This window comes from Rhinoderma darwinii, chromosome 7 (assembly GCF_050947455.1).
Source record: "Rhinoderma darwinii isolate aRhiDar2 chromosome 7, aRhiDar2.hap1, whole genome shotgun sequence".
NCBI classification, from domain to species: Eukaryota; Metazoa; Chordata; class Amphibia; order Anura; family Rhinodermatidae; genus Rhinoderma; species Rhinoderma darwinii.
This window is the reverse complement of record NC_134693.1, coordinates 84,762,098-84,784,214: the sequence shown is the minus strand read 5'-3', so window position 1 is coordinate 84,784,214 and position 22,117 is coordinate 84,762,098. Positions and strand designations below refer to the sequence as shown.

The window sequence follows — 22,117 nt, the reverse complement described above, 5'->3', positions numbered from 1 at the left end:
GACATATGACTGTGATGCTCATGTGGCCACATACGTTTGCCACCCGTGTAGTGTATTTTAATGGGAACCATTCCTTCAAAACAGAAAACAGATCTTCTGTGTCCTGGCTGCAGTGTTTTCAATTCTTACATAATACGTTTCAAAATAATCCTTCTGAATAAATACAGAAAATATTAGAGCAGGCTGAAAGACTGCAGCCAGTAACATAAGGATTCGCTGCTCTCTATAAATAGAATAGAGCACTGGAGCTCAATGATATGTACTGCAGACGAACAGTACCACTCTAAATAGTGTGTATGTATCATGAAGACATATTTGATTCAACAATCCAAAAACATTTGAAAATGATGTGCTTGAAAGAATATTGAGTAAAATATCTCATCACTATTTTTGAGTTTCTGCTGGAAATAAGAAACAAAAAATAAAATATGCACATGGCCATATTATAGATTCATGGTGTACTGATACATAATTCGACACCCACTGACTGCTTTGGGCCGCTATGTGCTAGCTGCTGCTATGGGGCGCCAGTTTGGCAGCGTCACCTATTGTAATGGTCGGTGAGAATGTATGCAGGGACCCTCTCTCCACAGGCCCTAAAATGTAAGAGAGCAAACATGAGAGGAATTAACCCAGAGATCATGGAAATTAGGTGGGGTGCACACAAGCATCAAATGCTTCTGTCCCAGGTGTTTAGCGGTGTAGCGATGGCACCCAGCACCAGAAGAAGCTTGATTATAGTTTTTGCTACCCTCTGTGCAGACCCCTGTTTCTAGCGCATGCTTTAAGCGGAGGATATGATGCCTCACTCAGATACCATTTAGTCATACGTGGAGTGCCTAAAGGTCCATAAAACAAAACCATAGTGACACTGTGTGCAACGGAGCACATGGAATCTGAACTTTTTTTTTGTATCTTAATATTGATATACTTCTGAGCAAAAAGGTCTTACCGCTGGGATTTTTGTAAAAAAAACAAAAATAAACAAATAACACCAAACTAAAAATGTAACTCTTCCCCAACATAATAACAGTATATTTAGTTTTTTTGTTTTTTTTTTCCAATTCCCATTGTTGAATTATAAGTAGAACTTCTCATAAAACAGTAATGAGCATATCAGGAATGTTCCGGTATATATCTTATGGCTGAGTGATTTGTAAAATTTGTGACCTTAAATGTGTTCTCTTTTTTTACATACATTTTTTAAAATGCAGAAAATGAAGATATTTTCATTGAAGTAACACAAAACAATTCTTCCTTATATAAGTGTATAACTCAGAAGTCGCAAAGTCTCTGGTAAAATTCCATTGAGTCCTTTATTTTATTTATTTTTATTATAGCAGTTAAGAGGCGTGAAAAATTGCCTTCAAAATTAGTTTGTTCGATTTTACACACATATAAACAACATGAAAGTCAGAGATAATTTTGACCTCTTATTTTTTCTTTAAACATTTGACTTAAAAAAACACCCTGTTTCATAATGTAAAACGCCTGTGAATTACTTCCAATTAATATATATATGTACATATATATATATACACACGTTATTTTTCATTTTACGTTTTTTGTCCCTTTAAAACTTTTATTTGTAAACAGCAGAGGAGGAATTATAGTAAACATTTTTTTTTTCTTGTTCATGAACACATTTGAAAAAAAAACGTAAAAAATGTAACTCAATAGGGAAAAAATATCACAGTTCTGGCTTTCTGTACACCAAAAGTAGCTGCTTTCATTCGTCTTATGGACTGTAATGTAAATCACTGTGTGAATGAACAAAGTTTTCTGATTTCCAAATACCTGCATGGAAATGTTATGTCACTGTCATTCTGCTCAGTATATATCCAATGTTTGCAATGAATTCCCCATTTTCTCTGATAAAACCCTTAAAGGGTTTATTGTTATTAACATCACTCATATAACAGAGCACTAAATTTGCTTGGACTTTGTAATACCCAGTATGACAAAATCAGATACCACAGAGCTTAAGTTGGGCACTAATAATGGTAGTGATAATTTACTTAGGTACGTTCATACAGCAGTCTATATGGAGGCGATATATACATTGATCTCTATGTGGTTGTAAGTAAACAAAACACCTTCCACCAGCATTGTTTGTGCTGTTATTTGAACAATTTTAGCTAAGAACACGAAAATACCTACATTTTAAATGTTGTCTCTGTCAAACACATCTAACCGTATCTCAGATATCAAGTTCAATTAGGAAATTCCAAATTAATCCAAACAGTGTTGTTTTATATCATCTAAAATTGGTTATTGTATTAACACTTCATTGTTTATTATTGGCCAAAATCTATTATATTCAAATTAATACTGTGATAACATTACTGGGCACTGATACAATGTATGTTGTTCCCTAAAAATTAAGGCCCCATGCACACGAAGGTGCTTTTGCGGGCGCAATTCCCACGAAAATCCATGGGAGAATTGCGGCCCCATTCATTCCTATGGGGACATGCACACGACCGTGGTTTCCACGGTCCGGGCAGGGCCCAGGAGCCCGGACCGCAAAAAGAAGGGGCATGTCTTATTTCGGCCGTGTTCTGCAGTCCAGGCTCATAGCAAATAATGGCCGCGGCCATGTGGACGTCCCGTGAATTGCGGATGGCTTGCGGGTGAAACTCCGCCCCCGGTTGACCAGAAAATCACCACCGTGCACATGGCTACGGTCGTGTGCATGAGGCCTTGCTGTTCTTGAAGGTCAATGTATTAGATGGAGGTCCTTTTTCAATAGTATATGTTGGCAGACACTTAGGTAGATAAAGTTTTTTGTTCTTTTAACTTCTGTCATGCCATAGAGACATATCTGAAGTTCTCATATGTAGAAGTCCCCTGAACTTGGGATCCCCAACAATCACTATAATAAATGAGCATTGTCGCTCTTATACCTATCAGAGCCTAGGGCATTGCGTCAACATGAGCTACAAGCTCTAAGCTAATAGCTGAATTGATCGTACTGGTACCCCTCAATTGTAGAGATTGCAGGAGGTCCCAGCTCAAGGGCTCCCACTGATGTAAACTTTTGACACGTTTCTGTGAAAACAAAAGGCTATGTACACTTTCGCAACCAAATTATTTTAAATGGTCCATAATGTATGAATGAAAACCGAAGCAACGTTGCAAAATGTCTTTATTAAAAAATCCTATTGTTTTCTACAGCTCTTATTCAAATCTCTATGTTTTTATGGAAAAAGACAACAAACAAACTCTGTTTAGTGTGATTCTGCAGTCATTCTTCCTTCCATTTGTCCCTACATTATGCTAATATGCATTTGCTAGGTTAGCAAGAAGTAGAGCACAGATAGAAGAGAATATGACTGCAGGATGAGACTACACGCAGCTTGTTTATTGTCTGTTACCAAGGTGACGCATAGTCTACATAGGAACTGAAGAAACAAAACAGCAAAAACATTTTAATCAAAATCTATTGCTTAATTTTCTTTAGATGCATTGAGACAATAAAGCCTTTAAAGTGTACCTATACTTTCAAAAAAACTTTTGATATGTTATAGTGACATGTCAGAAGGTTTTATCGGTGAGGGTCCGAGCACTAAAATCCCCACCGATTGCTACAACGAAGCGGCAGAAGTGCTAAGGCGAGCGCTGTGCCACTTAGTTTCTGTTTGGCTCTACTCGGCTTACCTCAGAAAGCCAAGCGAGCAATGTACGGACTCACAGACTTTCTATTGAGTCCGTAGAATGCTGAAGAAAGCACAAACGTAGTGGCACAGCACTCATGTAAGCGATTCCACTGCTTTGTTCTAGCAATTAGTGGGGGTCTTAGTGGTTGGACCCCCATCGATCAAAACTTCTGACATGTCAATATGGCATGTCAAAAGTTTTTTTTAAAGTATAGGCACAATATCAATTTAATCATCACACAATGAAAGTTATACAACTATTTAATATACTTGTATTTGAAATCGTGTCCATTTCAAGATCTCTGCTGTCCTTGAACAAAAACATTATTTTTTTTACATACAAAACACCTAATACTGAGAGTTTACTATAAATGTATTCAGCTTAGGAAAACCTCTGTGGGATAATGCATCTGAACTTATATGTGTCTGAATGCTCACCGGGTGATGCCGCCTTTCTTTTTTATTATGTTGCCCAGCTCTGTGCAGGTCTGTTGCTTTTATTTTGCTAGGGCGGGATTACTATGTATAGGACTTCAGATCCCATGATTCCTCTCCCCTCCCACAGATATTGACTCTTTTTACAGCTGCCTGCATGCCCCTCAATTACAAGGTGTAAAGTAGAGCTGTAATTGCTCACTGCCACTGAGACACAGTTCTGCTATCTTGTTGCTATACTCTAAACTATCTGCTGCCACATCTGAAACATGATCCCTCCAGTACAGTACATTAGTAACTGAATAATCTAGGACCTGGGCTGGCCTTTGGGGTGTGAGACCTGTGCAAGTGAACAGGGTGCTGCACCCTCCCAGCATTTAGGGGGCATCACTGGGAAGGCCATTTGCGCTCTATGTTCTCTGCTTTGGTTACACACATGGCGGAAACAAGAGCAGAGGCAGCAAGAGAAGAGGAGGAAGCTCTACCACAGCCCACCCCTGCAAGAAGCCTGTCATCAAGGGAGGTAAGGACCTATGTGTGGCTATGTGTGTATATGTCTCTCCGTGTATATGTGTCTGTGTATATAAGTCTCTATGTTTGTATGTGTTGTAGCAGTGCAGCTACTGGACGGTGCAGAAACTCAGGTTTTAAGCAACCAGGGAGCATGTACAGCAGAGAGGGTTTTCTCTGCTGGTGCTTGGGCTGTCTGATGAGCCTAGTTAGGCTCCACCTGAGACGGCTCTTTATATCAGGTGTGTGCTGTTCACACAGGGCACTCAGTCTGGGGAAGACAGGCATGCAAGCCTGTGAGAGTCACCACCGTGTGAGGTAAAACTGAAGGTTTTGAGGTGCTGGGCACAAGGCTCAGTGTCAAGTAGTGAGGGACACTGAATGTGTTAGTTAGAGTCTGGACGGCCTAGGGTTTATTTTGTATGTTTATTGTTGTACCACTGACTGCTGTTGTGAAGACAATAAAGCTAGCTGCGGCTAGTTTAAACCTTTTTGGAGTAAACTTTCTATGTGTGCCAACCATCTCACCCGGGAGATGGCGATCCCGTGAGCTAAGTGGTCCCCAAGTTGTCACATATGGTGGAGAATTGCTTTGGGCAATAAAATGGCACAAGAAGTATGCAGTGAAATTTAAAGGGCCAGAAGCCCAATTAAAGAGACTGTTTTTCCATTGCAATGGGTCTTAGGGAGGAACTGCTCAAACAAATGGTGCAGTTGAATTCAGAGCTGCAGGAAACAAATGCAAAACAGAGGGAGGATAACCAAAGGGTCCTGGCACAGTTGGAAGCAGATAGAGAGGCTCTAAGGGCACGGGTGCTGTCCGGGGATGCACAGCCTTCCAAGCCAAGTGGATTATTTTCAACGTCAACTGCATTTATGCCGGGTACTCCGGAGGTGTTACAGACAGTTTGCAGAGAAGAGCACGGAGCGTGCGTACCTGTGATACAAGCTGTGAGGACCGTTGCTAGGAGCAACCAACCCCGACAGCATTTTGGCTGTTCAGCAGAAGGAGCGCTGTTGGAGATGCCATCAAGCGGATGGATGTGCACCTGATTGTTCTCTGGTCATGTGAAGTGTTGGTTGGTGGGATTCCGCTACGGGTCAGTCTGGATCTTTGCCAAGAGGTCTCGATGGTGCATCCGGACATTTTGCTGTTCGTGAAGAAGGATCCTGACATGGGTGAGACCGTTCTGATTGACTTTAAAACTGATTTTGGGACTGTGCAGCACAGATTTAGAAAATGTCAGGAACTTAATGAGGAGTTTGTGCTGGGAAGGGACTTCCCTCATTTTTGGCAGTTGTGGGAGAAAGGCAATATCTCCTATAAGCATTACAGGGAAAAGTCCTCTGCAGGGTGTGATGCTCCACTGCCAAAAATGGAAAATGCACCAGTTGTAATGATGTTAAGCGATAATGTGATTCAGGAAATGCCTGCTAAAAATTACGCACATGTATTTGATGCACAGCGTTTATGTGATGACACTAGTGAAATGTCAAAAATTGTGCCTAACGTGTCTTTAACCCGTGAGTGTGTCACCCAGCCTGAGCAGGTTAATGCATTGTGTGAACAGGCTGTTAAAGAAACAGCAGCCGAGACAGAAGAGGGGATGAGTTCAAGTGTGCCCCTTGAGGCTGTAGTTGAGAAAGTCGAGTGTGTCACATGTGATGTGCGTACTGTTACTGATGGTAATCCAGAGGATGTGTCCTTGGAAACAGATGTGCCAGGTGTATCTGAGATTTCCCTAGAGGTTGGGATTGTTGATGGTGGTAAACTGGAGTACAGCCCTGCCATACCTAGTGATGGTGAAAAATTGTCTCTGGACGGACAGTCTGAGAGTATAAATGCTGAGATGAAAAACACCAAGATGGAGGGGAGTATAGCGTCTGAAAGTGGTTTGGTAGATGGTACGGTGTATACCAAAACTCACGAGATGAGTGTTACTGAACACAATGAGCCAGTGTCTAAACCAAGGGGTGACACACAAAGCCACTTCATGGATGCGGAAAGGTCCATGAATGTAGGGCACAACACATGTAAATACGGCTGTGATCAGCAAAAGCTAGTAGTGCCTACAAGGGATGAGGATGCTAGGCATGCCAACATACAAGAGTTGCAGGAGCACCTGTCTAATACACCCAGGGGTGATTATCAAATGTCTGTTACTGTAGGGGTGACCCTAACTGTGATTATGTCCCAACGTAGGAGCTTTGACCCTGGAGGGAGGTTGAAATGTGATCAGTCCTACGGCCTTTATCAAAGGGGGGGGGGGGGATATGTAGCAGTGCAGCTACTGGACGGTGCAGAAACTCCGGTTTTAAGCAACCAGGGAGCATGTACAGCAGAGAGTGTTTTCTCTGCTGGTGCTTGGGCTGTCTGTTGAGCCTAGTTAGGCTCCACCTGAGACGGCTCTTTATATCAGGTGTGTGCTGTTCACACAGGGCTCTCAGTCTGGGGAAGACAGGCATGCTAGCCTGTGAGAGTCACCACCATGTGAGGTAAAACTGAAGGTTTTGAGGTGCTGGGCACAAGGCTCAGTGTCACGTAGTGAGGGACACTGAATGTGTTAGTTAGAGGCTGAACGACCTAGGGTTTATTTTGTATGTTTATTGTTGTACCACTGACTGCTGTTGTGAAGACAATAAAGCTAGCTGCGGCTGGTTTAAAACTTTTTGGAGTGAACTTTCTATGTGTGCCAACCATCTCACCCGGGAGATGGCGATCCCATGAGCTAAGTGGTCCCCAAGTTGTCACAGTGTATATGTGTGCCTGTGTGTCTATACAGTGAAGGAAATAAGTATTTGATCCCTTGCTGATTTTGTAAGTTTGCCCACTGTCAAAGACATGAACAGTCTAGAATTTTTAGGCTAGGTTAATTTTACCAGTGAGAGATAGATTATATAAATAAAAACAAACAGAAAATCACATTGTCAAAATTATATATATTTATTTGCATTGTGCACAGAGAAATAAGTATTTGATCCCTTTGGCAAACAAAACTTAATACTTGGTGGCAAAACCCTTGTTGGCAAGCACAGCAGTCAGACGTTTTTTGTAGTTGATGATGAGGTTTGCACACATGTTAGATGGAATTTTGGCCCACTCCTCTTTGCAGATCATCTGTAAATCATTAAGATTTTGAGGCTGTCGCTTGGCAACTCGGATCTTCAGCTCCCTCCATACGTTTTCGATGGGATTAAGGTCTGGAGACTGGCAAGGCCACTCCATGACCTTAATGTGCTTCTTTTTGAGCCACTCCTTTGTTGCCTTAGCTGTATGTTTCGGGTCATTGTCGTGCTGGAAGACCCAGCCACGAGCCATTTTTAATGTCCTGGTGGAGGGAAGGAGGTTGTCACTCAGGATTTGACGGTACATGGCTCCATGCATTCTCCCATTGATGCGGTGAAGTAGTCCTGTGCCCTAAACAAAGAAACACCCCCAAAACATAATGTTTCCACCTCCATGCTTGACAGTGGGGACGGTGTTCTTTGGGTCATAGACAGCATTTCTCTTCCTCCAAACACAGCGAGTTGAGTTAATGCCAAAGAGCTCAATTTTAGTCTCATCTGACCACAGCACCTTTTACCAATCACTCTCAGAATCATCCAGATGTTCATTTGCAAACTTCAGATGGGCCTGTACATGTGCCTTCTTGAGCAGTGGGACCCTGCGGGCACTGCAGGATTTTAATCCATTATCGCGTAATGTCTTACCAATGGTTTTCTTGGTGACTGTGGTCCCAGCTGCCTTGAGATCATTAACAAGTTCCCCCCGTGTAGTTTTCGGCTGAGCTCTCACCTTCCTCAGGATCAAGGATACCCCACAAGGTGAGATTTTGCATGGAGCCCCAGATCGATGTCGATTGACAGTCATTTTGTATGTCTTCCATTTTCTTACTATTGCACCAACAGTTGTCTCCTTCTCACCCAGCGTCTTACTTATGGTTTTGTAGCCCATTCCAGCCTTGTGCAGGTCTATGATCTTGTCCCTGACATCCTTAGAAAGCTCTTTGGTCTTGCCCATGTTGTAGAGGTTAGAGTCAGACTGATTAATTGAGTCTGTAGACAGGAGTCATTTTATACAGGTGACCATTTAAGACAGCTGTCTTTAATGCAGGCACCAAGTTGATTTGGAGCGTGTAACTGGTCTGGAGGAGGCTGAACTCTTAATGGTTGGTAGGGGATCAAATACTTATTTCTCTGTGCACAATGCAAATAAATATATATAATTTTGACTATGTGATTTTCAGGTTTTTTTTCTTATATATAATCTATCTCTCACTGGTAAAATTAACCTAGCCTTAAAAATTCTAGACTGTTCATGACTTTGACAGTGGGCAAACTTACAAAACCAGCAAGGGATCAAATACTTATTTCCTTCACTGTATATGTGTATGCATGTATATATATATCTCTGAGTAAGTGTGTATGTTTCTGTGTGTGTGTGTACATATATATGCCTCTGGGTGTTTATATATGCCTGTGTGGGTATAGTTATCACAGTGTGTTATCTGTGGTGTTACATAGGTCTGCAGATAAAATACACTTCATTATCTGTACTCAGAGAGTTATCACTGTGTTATCTGTGGTGTTACACGGGACTGCAGCTAACATCCACTAGAGCAGGGGTCTCAAGCACGCGGCCCGCGGGCCGCATGCGGCCCCTGGGGCTGTCATCTGCGGCCCGCGGGACACAGAGCCGCTAGTAACGGCTCTGCTCCGAGACTCTGGAATTCCCTGACATCGCTGTCCACATATGAACAGCGATGTCTGGGGCTTCCCCAGAGCCGGTGTCCCGAGCAGAGCGCTGGTGTCGGCTCTGCTCCGGGACTCTCTGGAATTCCCTGACATCGCTGCCCATATATGGACAGTGTGTCAGGGTCTTGCCCAGAGCGGAGCAGAGCGCTGTTGTCGGCTCTGCTCCTGGACTCTGTGGAATTCCCTGACATTGCTGTCCATACATCGACAATGATGTCAGGGGCTTCCGCAGAGCAGGAGTCCCAGTGATGTTAGGAGCACAGCTGGAGTCCCAGGAAGAGCCTACTAGCGCTCTGCCTGGGACTCCAGCTCTGGGCAAGCCCCTGACATCACTGGGGCAGCCTGTACAGAGGGCACTGGGGCAGCCTCTACAGAGGGCACTGGGGCATCCTCTACAGAGGGCACTTTGGCAGCCTCTACAGAGGGCACTTTGGCAGCCTCTACAGAGGGCACTGTGGCAGCCTCTACAGAGGGCACTGTGGCAGCCTCTACAGAGGGCACTGTGGCACCTCTACAGAGGGCACTGTGGCGTTATCTACAAGTGGGTGTTTGACAGTATCTGAAGAGGACACTGGCATTATCTAGGGGTGTGTTGCATTATCTACAGAGGGCACTGTGGCCTTATCTACAGAGGGAACTGTGGCCTTATCTACAGAGGGCACTGTGGCCTTATCTACAGAGGGCACTGTGGCCTTATCTAGGGGTGTGTTGCATTATCCACAGAGGGCACTGCGGCAGCATCCACAGAGGGCACTGCGGCAGCATCCACAGAGGGCACTACGGCACTATCTAAAAAGGGGCTGCCCAATCTTGACATGTGTGCTAACTGAGCCGCCGGACTGCATTTAGCGACACTTAAACTGGAAAGCTAGATTGTTGAAATAAGCACGTGGAGAAATATCTCAAATTTTAAACCTAGCGCTATTATTATAGTAATGTAGTATTATTATTCTAGTAATATAGTGTTATAGTAGTTCAAATAACTAATTGATTAACAATAATTTTGTATTGTATCAAATTTGAAAGTAATGCGGCCCGTCAACTTCCCATTTTTTCTATATGCGGCCCACTTACCCGGCCGAGTTTGAGACCCCTGCACTAGAGTATCTGTACTAAGAGAGTTATTACTGTGTTATTTGTGGTGTTACATAGCACTGCAGGTAACATTTACGGCATTATCTGTACTGTGTATATATCTGGCCATGTGGGTATATATGGGTCTGCATGTAACTGTGTCTTTGTGTTTGTATATATGCGGCTTTGTGTATACACACCTATATATATGTCTGTATATATTCCAAAATATGTGTGTGTGTGTGTGTGTGTGCGTGTGTGTGTGCGTATGTATATGTATATATATATATATATATATATATATATATATATATATATGCGTATATATATATATATATATATATATATATATATATATATATATATATGTATTGCCTGCTTGTCTAAATATCTGCCTTTTATGTATGTGAAGTATTTATGTCCCACTATGTGCGTGTCTATATATGTGGTTCATTTTTTTTGTGTGGAGGGCAGTAATTAAGGGTCGCGCATATGGCGCCATCCACCCTAAGGCTGGCCCTGTCTAGGACCCTGTTAACATCACATTTATGACCTCAGTTTTACTATCTCGGCAAAATAGATATTTGTGCTGCTGATCTTGAAAATGGTCAGGGATTAAAAGACCATGTATATGAGAAAGTTGCAAAACTTTTTAGCCTAAAACCCTTTAATAAGAGCGCACACTACAAGTGCTTTAGAACTGTCTGTGATTTCCAAATACCTGCAATTGCACTGGCCCGTATTAAAATAGAATTCTTCAATAATTACTTTTCATATGTATTTGAACCTGTGTACCTGTTGGTTTAAATATGAATCAGATCATTTGTTTGGCACTGAATATTGATCTACCCACAGGTTGGTCAAGTATTTCCACAAATAAATTCTTTGCAAACACAGCTGCTTCTTGTGGCAAGTCCAGAAAGCTTAGCATGTTTTCTATCAGGTATATGGTAGCAGCATCTAGAGAGAATGATTTTCAGCCAGAAAAACAGCTGAGATTGTGAAAAGAAGAAAAGCAGAAGTAAAATAAATAAATGAGCAGATAGAACCAACCACACAAGAAAAAACTACTCAAGAAATTAAGTGTATCCTATACATCAACAGCAAACATTTCTACAGCCAAAAAGTGGAAAACTACAAAATATAGAAAAAATACACGCTTGAAATTACATAATAGGCTGACTGTATCATCATCTGTATCCCTGAAATACCTCATGCTCTCCAACCTTAATCTGGACTACAAATTTCTAGGGAATTTGGGACACAAATGTGACACAAAATATATGCATTAACTGGATTTTAAATTTTCCCATTCTCTTAATGGCATATGTATGAAGGATAGATTGAACTTCACGTGAAGTGAATCTCAATGACATTATTTTGTACCCTATTATAAATTATTGGAACTTGTAAACCACAATCAATGAATACATTTCTTGATATAGTTGCACATCAAATTAGTCAGCAGTACCTTACAATGGCTTTTTTTTTTTCAGGCCTAAATTAACCAGATAACAATTTAGGCCCCATTCACACTTGCATAGATTATCAGTATTTCCCATTAGCTTTTTAAGCTAAATTCAGGAGTGTACGCAAAAAAGTGTGTTTTTGATCCACTTCTGGTTTTGACTTAAAAAAAAACAAATATAGAATTCTGACTAAATACGCAAGTATGAATGAGGCCTTAGACAATGCCAATAAGTTAGAAGATGAATTGGAGGGCAAAATTACACCAATAAATGGTTATTTGACAAAATGCATCAGTTAACAGTTAGGCGTTATTCACACGAACGTGTCCGTTTTGTGTCCGCAAAACGGACACGTTTGTCATGCATTGCAGTTTCGTGTGGCATCCGTGTGTGTTACGTGTGGCATCAGTTGTTGATGTTTGTTTATGCACACATTTCAATATTTTTTTTCATTTCCCATGAACTTGCGCGTGAAACATGGACAGCACACGGATGTGTGCCCGTGGGCTGTCCGTTATTTTCACACACCCATTGACTTCAATGGGCGCATGATGCGCAAACAACGCACAAGAATAGGACATGCAGTAAGTTAAACTCAGCAGAAACACGTTGCGTGAAAAACACTGCATGTCTGAATGGCCCCATTGAATTGCATAGCTCCGTGTGACGGCCGTTGTTTTAACAGGCCGTCTCACGGACGTATTCAATGTTTGTGTGAATATGGCCTTAGGCAAGATTATATGTCCTGTCCACAAAAAACTCTATATTTGCACTGGTCCAAATTCTCTGAAAGGATAAGAGAAATAAAATAATAAACAATGGCCCATGCACATGGCAGTATTACGGATCGGTATTGTACAGATGATCCATAGTACATATTTATGAGTCAAACAAGAGTTAATCCAAAAAAGTAAAGAGGTATAAGTCTTTCCTCTATACTCTTCCTCTCTTTTAATTCCACTCCTAGGTTTGGCTGGAAAAAACACATCAGAAGCTGCATCAATACTGCATTGTGTGATCAAGGCCTAATGGAATGTAACATGCCTTAATTAGAGAACATGATGGTGGAAATTTACTACTGCTAGTACGTTACTATGAGTATCTTACTTTTGGTCTGCATATACATTTTATGATTTATGGACATTACTGGGTACACTAGCACTGTCAGTTCATGATTTGTTCACCCCTGGGAGTCCTCTAGTATCTCATCTGACTACTGTGAAATGGAAAACATTATAGTGATTATCCTAGAAGTAGATGATAAATAACATGTCAAAAGAAATTAAAAACTATCACGCTTATATGCATGTGCATTTACTACCTAACACCCACACTAATTCCTCATTTGTGTGAGGTAAGCAGTGATTGCCTACAAAATAAATATATTTGCAGAGTAAATGTGACCGTTTCAGGTCAAGCATCATTTTAATTAAGTGCAGCTAATACCAATATCTTATAGTTTGAGTGTACGCAATGAATTCTCCAGTCCACTCCTTGATTAAAATGGGGCCACAATTCTAATGAATCCCGTTACAGTCAATAGCTGACCATACGGCTTGTGCAGAAATCGAGAAGAGCCGACAGGAGAGAAAGTGGCATAGTGCTTTGTCAGCTCCGCTCCCATTTTCTTTTAGCAATCGGCAGGGGTCTGACCACTGTGGACAGTGAATCTTAGGAATATGCCTTCATTGTCTGTCCTGAGACAACACCTTTTAATAGTTCTAAAATATGTACAGAATATATAAAAACATATATCAAATGAAGAATAATTCTGGTCTAGAGTAGTTAACATATCTGCTGCTGTCCTTCCTTTTTATTTTTGGGAGTAAGTAGACTAATAATAATTTTTTTTATGCATGCCAGCATCAACTAAGGGACCGACTAAGGCTGGGTTCACACGACCTATTTTCAGACGTAATGGAGGCGTTTTACGCCTCGAATTCCGTCTGAAAAACGTCTCCAATACGTCGGCAAACATCTGCCCATTACTTTCAATGGGCTTTACGATGTACTGTGCCGACGACCTGTCATTTTACGCGTCTCTGTCAAAAGACGACTCGTAATATTACAGGCTCGTCAAAAGAGGTGCAGGACACTTCTTGGGACATTTTTGGAGCCGTCTTCACATAGACTCCAATGAAATCAGCTCCAAAAACGGCCGTTAAAACGCCGCGAAAACGCAGCGAAAAACGCGAGTTGCTCAAAAAACGTCTGAAAATCGGGAGCTGTTTTCCCTTGAAAACAGCTCTGTATTTTGAGACGTTTTTGACTCTGCGTGTGCACATACCCTAAGGGTATGTTCACATGGCAGCCTCCATTACGGCGGAAATTACGGAGCTGTTTTCAGGAGAAAATAGCTCCGGAATTTCAGACGTAATGGCATGTTGCAGGCGCTTTTCGCTGCGTCCATTACGGACGTAATTGGAGCTGTTTTTCCATGGAGTCAATGGAAAACGGCTAAATTTACGTCTGAAGAAGTGACAGGCACTTCTTTGACGTGGGCGTCTTTTTTACGCGCCGTCATTTGACAGCGGCACGTATAAAAAATATCGTAAAGCCCATTCAAATGAATGGGCAGATGTTTGCCGACGATTTGGAACCGTATTTTCGGACGTAATTCGAGGCTAAAACGCCCGAATTACATCCGTAAATAGGGTGTGTGAACCCAGCCTAATAGTGAATGCAGGTGTATATAGCTATAGACATAGATTATGGTCCAGTAAATATATTTAATCAGAAATACTATTTTCAGCAATATAACAATGTGCACAAATGTTTTGTTTGTCTCTCTCCTCTTTTTAATGTTTCTTTTATGTTAAACAAAGTAACATAATTAATGACCCAGCTCTCAAAATGTATTATAAGCCAATACACATGACATTATCGTAAGCGCTCAGACTTACGCTGCAATTACAGCATAGCAATTATCTCCTGAATATATGATTACATATAGATACATGCAATGAATGTGTAATTGCAGCCAGATTACACACTGAAACTATTGCCCTTTGCAGTAAGTTCTCATAAAGCAAGGATGAAGTATCTAGACCGTAAGGGTATGTTCACACGCAAACTCAAAAACGTCTGAAAATACGGAGCTGTCAAGGGAAAACAGCTCCTGATTTTCAGAAGTTTTTTGAGCAACTTTCGTTTTTCCGCTGTGTTTTTTATGGCCGTTTTTGGAACTGTTTTTCAATGAAAAATGGCTCCAAATATGTCCCAAGAAGTGACATGCACTTCTTTTTCGCGGGCGTCTTTTTATGCGCCGTTTTTGGAAAACGAGGCATCAAAAAAGCCTCATCGGAACAGAACGCCGTATTTCCCATTGAAATCAATGGGCAGATGTTTGTAAGCGGTCTACTTCAGACTTTTGAGCCGTTTTTCGGGACGTTTACGGCCTGAAAAATGGCCGAAAATAAGCCATGTGAACATACCCTAAGGCTGGGTTCACACGACCTATTTTCAGACGTAAACGAGGCGTATTATGCCTTGTTTTACGTCTGAAAATACGGCTACAATACTTCGGCAAACATCTGCCCATTCATTTGAATGGGTTTGCCGATGTACTGTGCAGACGACATGTCATTTACGCGTCGTCGTTTGACAGATGTCAAACGACGACGCGTAAAATGACTGCCTCGGCAAAGAAGTGCAGGACACTTCTTTGCAACGTAATTTGAGCCGTTTTTCATTGAAGTCAATGAAAAGCAGCTCAAGATTTACGAGCGTCAAAGACGCCTCGCATAATACGAGGAGGAGCTTTTACGTCTGAAACGACGCAGCTGTTTTCTCCTGAAAAAAGTCTGTCTTTTCAGACATAAAAGGTAGCTAGCGTGTGCACATACCCTAAGAAGTATTTGGTCGGATGATGGGCTGCATTATTTTATACTGGGAAATAAGTCCTGTATGCATCTCCTATTATTTGTGTATTTATACATATGTTAATGCATACCTAATATACCTGAACTCTGCATCACAAGTATATTGAATTTTTATACAGCCCAGCAATATTCCAAATGCCTGTTTACATGGCCTAATGAGGAATAAAAGAATACTGCTTCAAAGGAGTGTACCTTATAACATTACTGCTGGGTTCCTGGATTATTCACAAGGGAACCCTTCAATATTTTTAAATAGCTTACTTTTAAAGTGGTGTGAATTTGTGTTTAATGTGTGCAATGTTATTAGGAAACGGACGTAAATTAGGATATGTCAGAAAGCAAGGAAATACTTATAACCAGAATGACTGCCTCATGTACACGATCGTAACCATGTGCACGGTCATGATTTCTGGGTCGGCCGGTCACTGTGCACATGGCCGCGGCCATTATTTTCAAAGTAATAAGGCTTGCTCGTTCTTTCTGCGGTCCGGGCTCTGGGGCAATGCACAGACCGTGAAAACCATGGTCGTGTGCATGGCCCCATAGGAATGAATGGGGCTGCAATTCTCCCGTGGATTTTCGGGGGAATTGCGGCCGCAAAAGCACGTTCGTGTGCATGGGGCTATAGGAATATCTTGTAGACCTGAAGGGAAAATTTAAACTTGAGAAAGAGAAATAATAAAAAATAAGTATTCTGTATTGACGGTCAAGGTATTTAAGTCCTTAAATTATACATATGCATCAAACTACTAGAAAGTTAAACAAATCACTTCAAATGATGTCAATATTTATATTACTTTTAACAAAATAGCCAGCTAACATTGTATCGTCAGTGTCAGTAACAGTAACTTAAATCAACAAGGAAATAATGGCAGCGTCATGCAGTGCAATAGAGCCAATTCTGTAAAACAGTTGGCTGTGCAACTAACGTTAGCTGTTTATTAAGCAAAATATTAAAAAAAGAAGCAAAATAAATCATAATGCATAAGTACTAATGTACATGATAAGCCGATTACTCCAGGAAATGCTATTAAACCTTGGCTTTGAGCAAAAATACAGGCCGGATAACCACACAGTTGTGTGCAGCATTTTTTCAATCTCCATTTTTACCTTTTGGATCCAACTTCAGTTTATACAAAAAAAAAGACAGCCATAACGCAGTGCAATTGCTATGCACTATTTTCAATTGATTTTAAGGTTACAACATGTAAGGTACTGCTAACTAAAATGCATCTTACTAAAATGCAACACAGTAAATCCTTTTGTTGTTTTCTATTTTGCCATACTATTTGTTACCAAGTATATTTAATATACAGTTTAATTTACCTATTATACTATACAAATTTCAACAGATCATTCAGTGTCAGGTTTTATGTGCAGGCACAGTTCTACAGTGTCCTTTATATACAAAACACACTGCAATACCAACTTTTCACACCATACTGAACCTTGATACAAATGCCTCAAAGTGTTCATTAGACCTCAACATGTATATTTAATTTCAACACCTTCAAAAGAGTTAGCTGAAGAACAACATGGCAGAAAAGGGGTTAATTTGTGTTCTGTCAGCTACTCCACCATATAACAACATGGATATGATACCAGTTTCATATTCTGGTTGAATGGCTTCATATATGTGTAGGCTATTAAGTCAGGGTAGAAGTTGATGTGAGTCTCATTTCTAAGGTGGCATCAGTATTTTGGCACATGGATTTTGAGCCTGACATTGGACAACTCAAGCAATTGGCACATAAAAGAGCTTGTTATCCCTCCAGGACTAAGCTCTATAAATTGGCACATTAAATTGATAAAAAAAAGGAAAGTAGAACTATCATCCAGAAGCTCAGGGAAATGGCACAGGGATACAGAGCCTTGAAACCTATAAAAATAGGTGTCTCAGGGGAAGGACACACAGCCATCTCCCTCTGTGTCACTATAAATTCATTTATAAGTCTATTCAAAAAAGTTTCAACCACATATTTACAAAAAAAAGAGAAAATAAATTATTATGGACAATGTGATTCAATCCTGGTTTTCTGATCACTGAAGCGGCACCCTGATTTCTCTCCCCTCACATTCAACGTGACGGAAGGACTAATTGGAGGCTAGGTTGACGCTTCCCATTATCTCCAGCTATAACCAAGTATCATCTAAGAGAAATGAAGATTAATGCCCTTATGGTCATAGCTCTTGTGCTAGGATACTGCCCACAATCATCACACCATCCATACCATTCCCATTACAATCTTCCCATTGTCCATCCATTGAGCTTCTACAGTGTTATTTGCTTTACTAAATATGATGTAAATATTCACGTGAACATTGTACTTCAGGCATTGCATTAGTTCCATCAATGATGGAGCTAATCCATTCCTTAAAGTCAACTGGACACATTGCATTTATGGATAGCTCTGAGATGCATCATCTTAAAGTCATACTAATTCCTTCTTGACATTCAAGACTGTCTTATGAATCTAATTGAATATAACAGTGATCAGGTTTTAATTATAATATAGGGTTTTGTAAGAAGATTTTGCCTTTAAAGATAGCTAAACTGTAAAGACAAATTATATTTTGTGAAAAATGCTGTATAGATGAAAACTAATGGAAACAAGTTTTGCTAAAAATTATTCCTTCACTATGAAGGACAACTATAACTCTAGCCCACACTGGTGTAATCTGTTTCTGAAAAGACAGTGCCATGCTAGGAAGCCCTTTGATCCAGATGTGATTTGTATCATATAGTTGTATCATGTCTATTTCTATGTCTAATATCCTAAAACAGTCAGTTAAATTACGTTTATTATGGCTGAAAATATTGATATAATTAACTGCCAGACAATAATATTTAGAATTTTGCACAGCCAACTAAATATAAAAAGTTATAAAAACTATTCTAAGTTTACATTGCTGGATTTGCTGTAAGAGTTTACTTTTAGAAAGTAGTTTTTGCTTATGGATTAAAATGTGCATGTGTAGTAATGTCAACAGCCTTGAATATAATATTGTTGTTGTATTCCTGAGCATTCAGCAAAAATCCTTTTACGTTAAAATTATTGTTTTGGTAGCATGGAATATATTGTTTTCCACTGTGAATTAACACCCTAAATAATTTGTTGCTGACTAAAGAGACTACAATTGATAGGAGAAACCTGAATCAGAATTAATACTTAGTTTACCAAATCATAAAATTTGACTTTAACGTGGATGGACAAGTGGAGGTGTCTTCCTTTACAATTTATATAATCATAGACATCTGGCTATCAGTGTCTTCAGACATCCTCAGTACAAACATACAATTTCACTTACAATGGGCAGTTCCCAGTTATCCTTTCAGTGAATATAACAGATATCATTAGCTCAGTAACAGGAATGCTTACAGTGCACCCTACTACTCAGAAGGTTTTGTGGAAGCTTCCTATGATGTAAGCAGTGCCCTCTGTCATTCTAAAACTTTCCCTGTGCCATATTTTCTTTATTCTTAGCAAAAGACCATCCTGAAACTTAGTCTTCTCCCAGCTCTTCATTTCATGGTTTTGGAAGAAAACTCTAGAATGTCTGTATATATTCATTCATTCCTCCTCCCTCCCTTACAGCGCTCAGCCCAAGTCTTTGTAAATGAAATCAAAGATGCCCCATCCTGTCTGATGTCATCTTTATGCTTCTTCAGGCTGGGATATGAACTTCACATGAATAGAAATAGAGATGGCCCCAGGAAGAGAAGAAAAATGTGAGGGAATAGAAAGGCTGCATCTCATCCCACTCCAACAGCATTCAGGAACACCTCTGTCCTGTTTCACTGTAAGAGAGTAACATTTTGGGGAGAATTTAGGTCCCAGCCCACCTCCCCCTCAGACATCAGATTCAATGCTGGATAACTTCTCATACACATGGCCATTTGTAGAGTTGTTGAAAGATCTGGGGTTCTTATTGTTTGCAACGCAGGCATTGGGTTGGTTCCCTATACAATTGTCTTTTTGGAAACGTCCTGGGGGACCTGCATGTAGAGCAGTGAGTGATTCACCAGTACCTTGGAAGTCCGACCTTCCCTTCAAGCCACCAATAGCAGGTTGCCTAAAATAGTAGGGCTTGCTCCCATGAAGCAGACATTGGTCATCCCCAAATGTGGGAATAAATGGGTTTTGGGTGACTCGGTCAGGGTAAAGGGAGCGACTGAGCATGTAACCCCCAGGATTGTGGCTTGAGCCATGGGACTTACTGGCAAAAGATTCATTGGGCGTTTCAAACATGTGGGCATATGGGCTACCATCCAGGAAGCGTTCCTTATCCTTCAAGCTGACACTGCGGGGAGCTAAGGTCACATCTTCCTTCTGAAGGTCCACAAAAGTGTCATAAGAATGCTGGCGATGAAGTTTATTTCGGTTACGCTTCTGGGCTTTACCATTCGATGGACTTTGAGGATATTTGGAATTGGCAGGTGGAATTGGTCTGGCATCCAAATCTTGTAGAGAATTATCCTCACTGATGTCGTAGAGGTTTCCTGCTTTCTTGCAAACCTCACAGCGGATACATGCTGGTCGACTGGCATTTTGTCCTGTGTAGTTGTGCATTTTTGAAGGGCAATTACGACAGAAGTTGGTTGCAGTTCTGTCCTCCCACTCCATATTACCAATATTTTTCTCCCATGCATTTCCTCCGGTGCCAAGTTTACGTTCATTCTGCCCAAACTCACCACTATGTTTCTGATGTTGCCTGTTAGAACAAGAACTTTCATGTTTAAAATCCTCCCCTCGTTCTTTATAGATATCCGTTAGATCTACATGTTCCCAATGTGGATTGTTCTCCTTTGTCCGGAACTGATCCAGATAAAAATCTCGCAGTCCCTCCTTGTCTCTAAAGTAACGCTTGTGATCAGGAGATCTTGGGCGTCTACGATAAGCTAATTCTATCTCATCAAATTCCCTACGGGATTTAGCTGATGCTGGACGCTTCTTCAAACTATCTTTATATTGTTTTCTCCTTTTGGTATTACCCTCAATATTGCCATAGGTGACTGTATGTGTTGATATATCGGAAACATCTGATCTAATTAAGTCGTCATGGGCTCCATACCGATCACTTTTAATTGAAAATTTTCCATAAAGATCGCCTATTTGTGGTGTTGGGTGTTTGGATGGCAAGCCTAAATCTAAAGGTTTCTTCGACAGTGATCTAGGCTGCGTTGTGAAAGGCGCATTATCACAGTCATACAGCCCATCAATAGAACTATTACTTCCTATACTGTGTGGTCTATGGTGATGGAAATGATCTTGGTAAACGTTGCTATCTTTAAGTTGAAGATTACCAAAGGTCCTTTCCACTTCAGAGATGTAGTCACTGAAAAGATTCTCCTCTGGCTGAAAGGATTTACAGTCAGAGTGAGTAAAACTCCTCCGGTGTTCGGATATATCATATACTGAAGATTCCCGCCGTATGAAGTCTAATGCACTCTGTGGAGAACCATTCACTCCAGAAAGATTGGCCATATTCTTAGCAGTTCGGAGAAGACGAAGTATATTAGAGTGAGTGTTATTCATTGTTGCTGATGGAGAGTTCATGGTAGACTGTCTATCTTCAATAGGAACTCCATGAATACAGCTGTATATGCCCTAAAAAGCAGAAACAAATAGGCTTTAGGATAAAACATCAACATTGTCTATTTAGTGATCATCAATTTATGTTAAACACCATAGCATAAATTATCATATTATTTACTTATTTTAAAATTGTATGGTCCTTGTTGTTGGGGTCAAATATAAAGTATATCAAGAAATAATGATAATTAATATAACAAAAGCAGCACATAGACTGGACACTCAGCAATACTAATTATGAAAAAATACAACAAAAAAAACAACCATAAACCCCAAAAAAAACAAATGCTGATCACATATTGCCTAACTTTTCACAATGTAATACAACATTACACTAACAATAGTTGAGGGTTGGACTTGGAAGGAGACTGGCAGAGTTGTCTATATCTGCCCTTGCCAATAGCGCTGGCCAAGTTCCGTAATATGTGGACAGTTTTGCCAGCTCAACTTGACTTGATGCTAACTAAGTGCATGTGACAGTCTGGTAACTAATTTTAGCTGGTGAAATAAATAATGAGGTTATAACTGACTTCTGTGTCTCATACTATAGAACTCCAAATCTCCATAGCTCTAGTCTAGCAGGCAGCGGCTGGTGGGCATTTTGCATTGACATTTGCATTGAACCCTCATTTTAATTAACAAAAAGAAACTCAAATGTTTCCAAATAATTCACTGTTCTCCCTATATGATTATTTAGTATTTACATTGATTTTATGTAGATCTCACTGTTTTCAGTAAAG

The 22,117-nt window shown here is 40.6% G+C and overlaps 1 protein-coding gene across 1 annotated transcript in view; it reads right to left on the bottom strand.

Annotated features, from left to right (window-relative positions):
- Positions 1 to 10,810: 10,810 nt before the first annotated feature.
- The window catches only part of GRIN2B (glutamate ionotropic receptor NMDA type subunit 2B), a 1,262,499-nt gene continuing 1,251,192 nt past the window's right edge, over positions 10,811 to 22,117 (bottom strand). Inside the window, exon 14 of the mRNA XM_075833626.1 lies at positions 10,811 to 21,392. Coding sequence (XP_075689741.1) covers positions 19,635 to 21,392 — 1,758 coding nt within the window. The 3' untranslated portion in view covers positions 10,811 to 19,634. The remainder of the gene's footprint in view (positions 21,393 to 22,117) is intronic.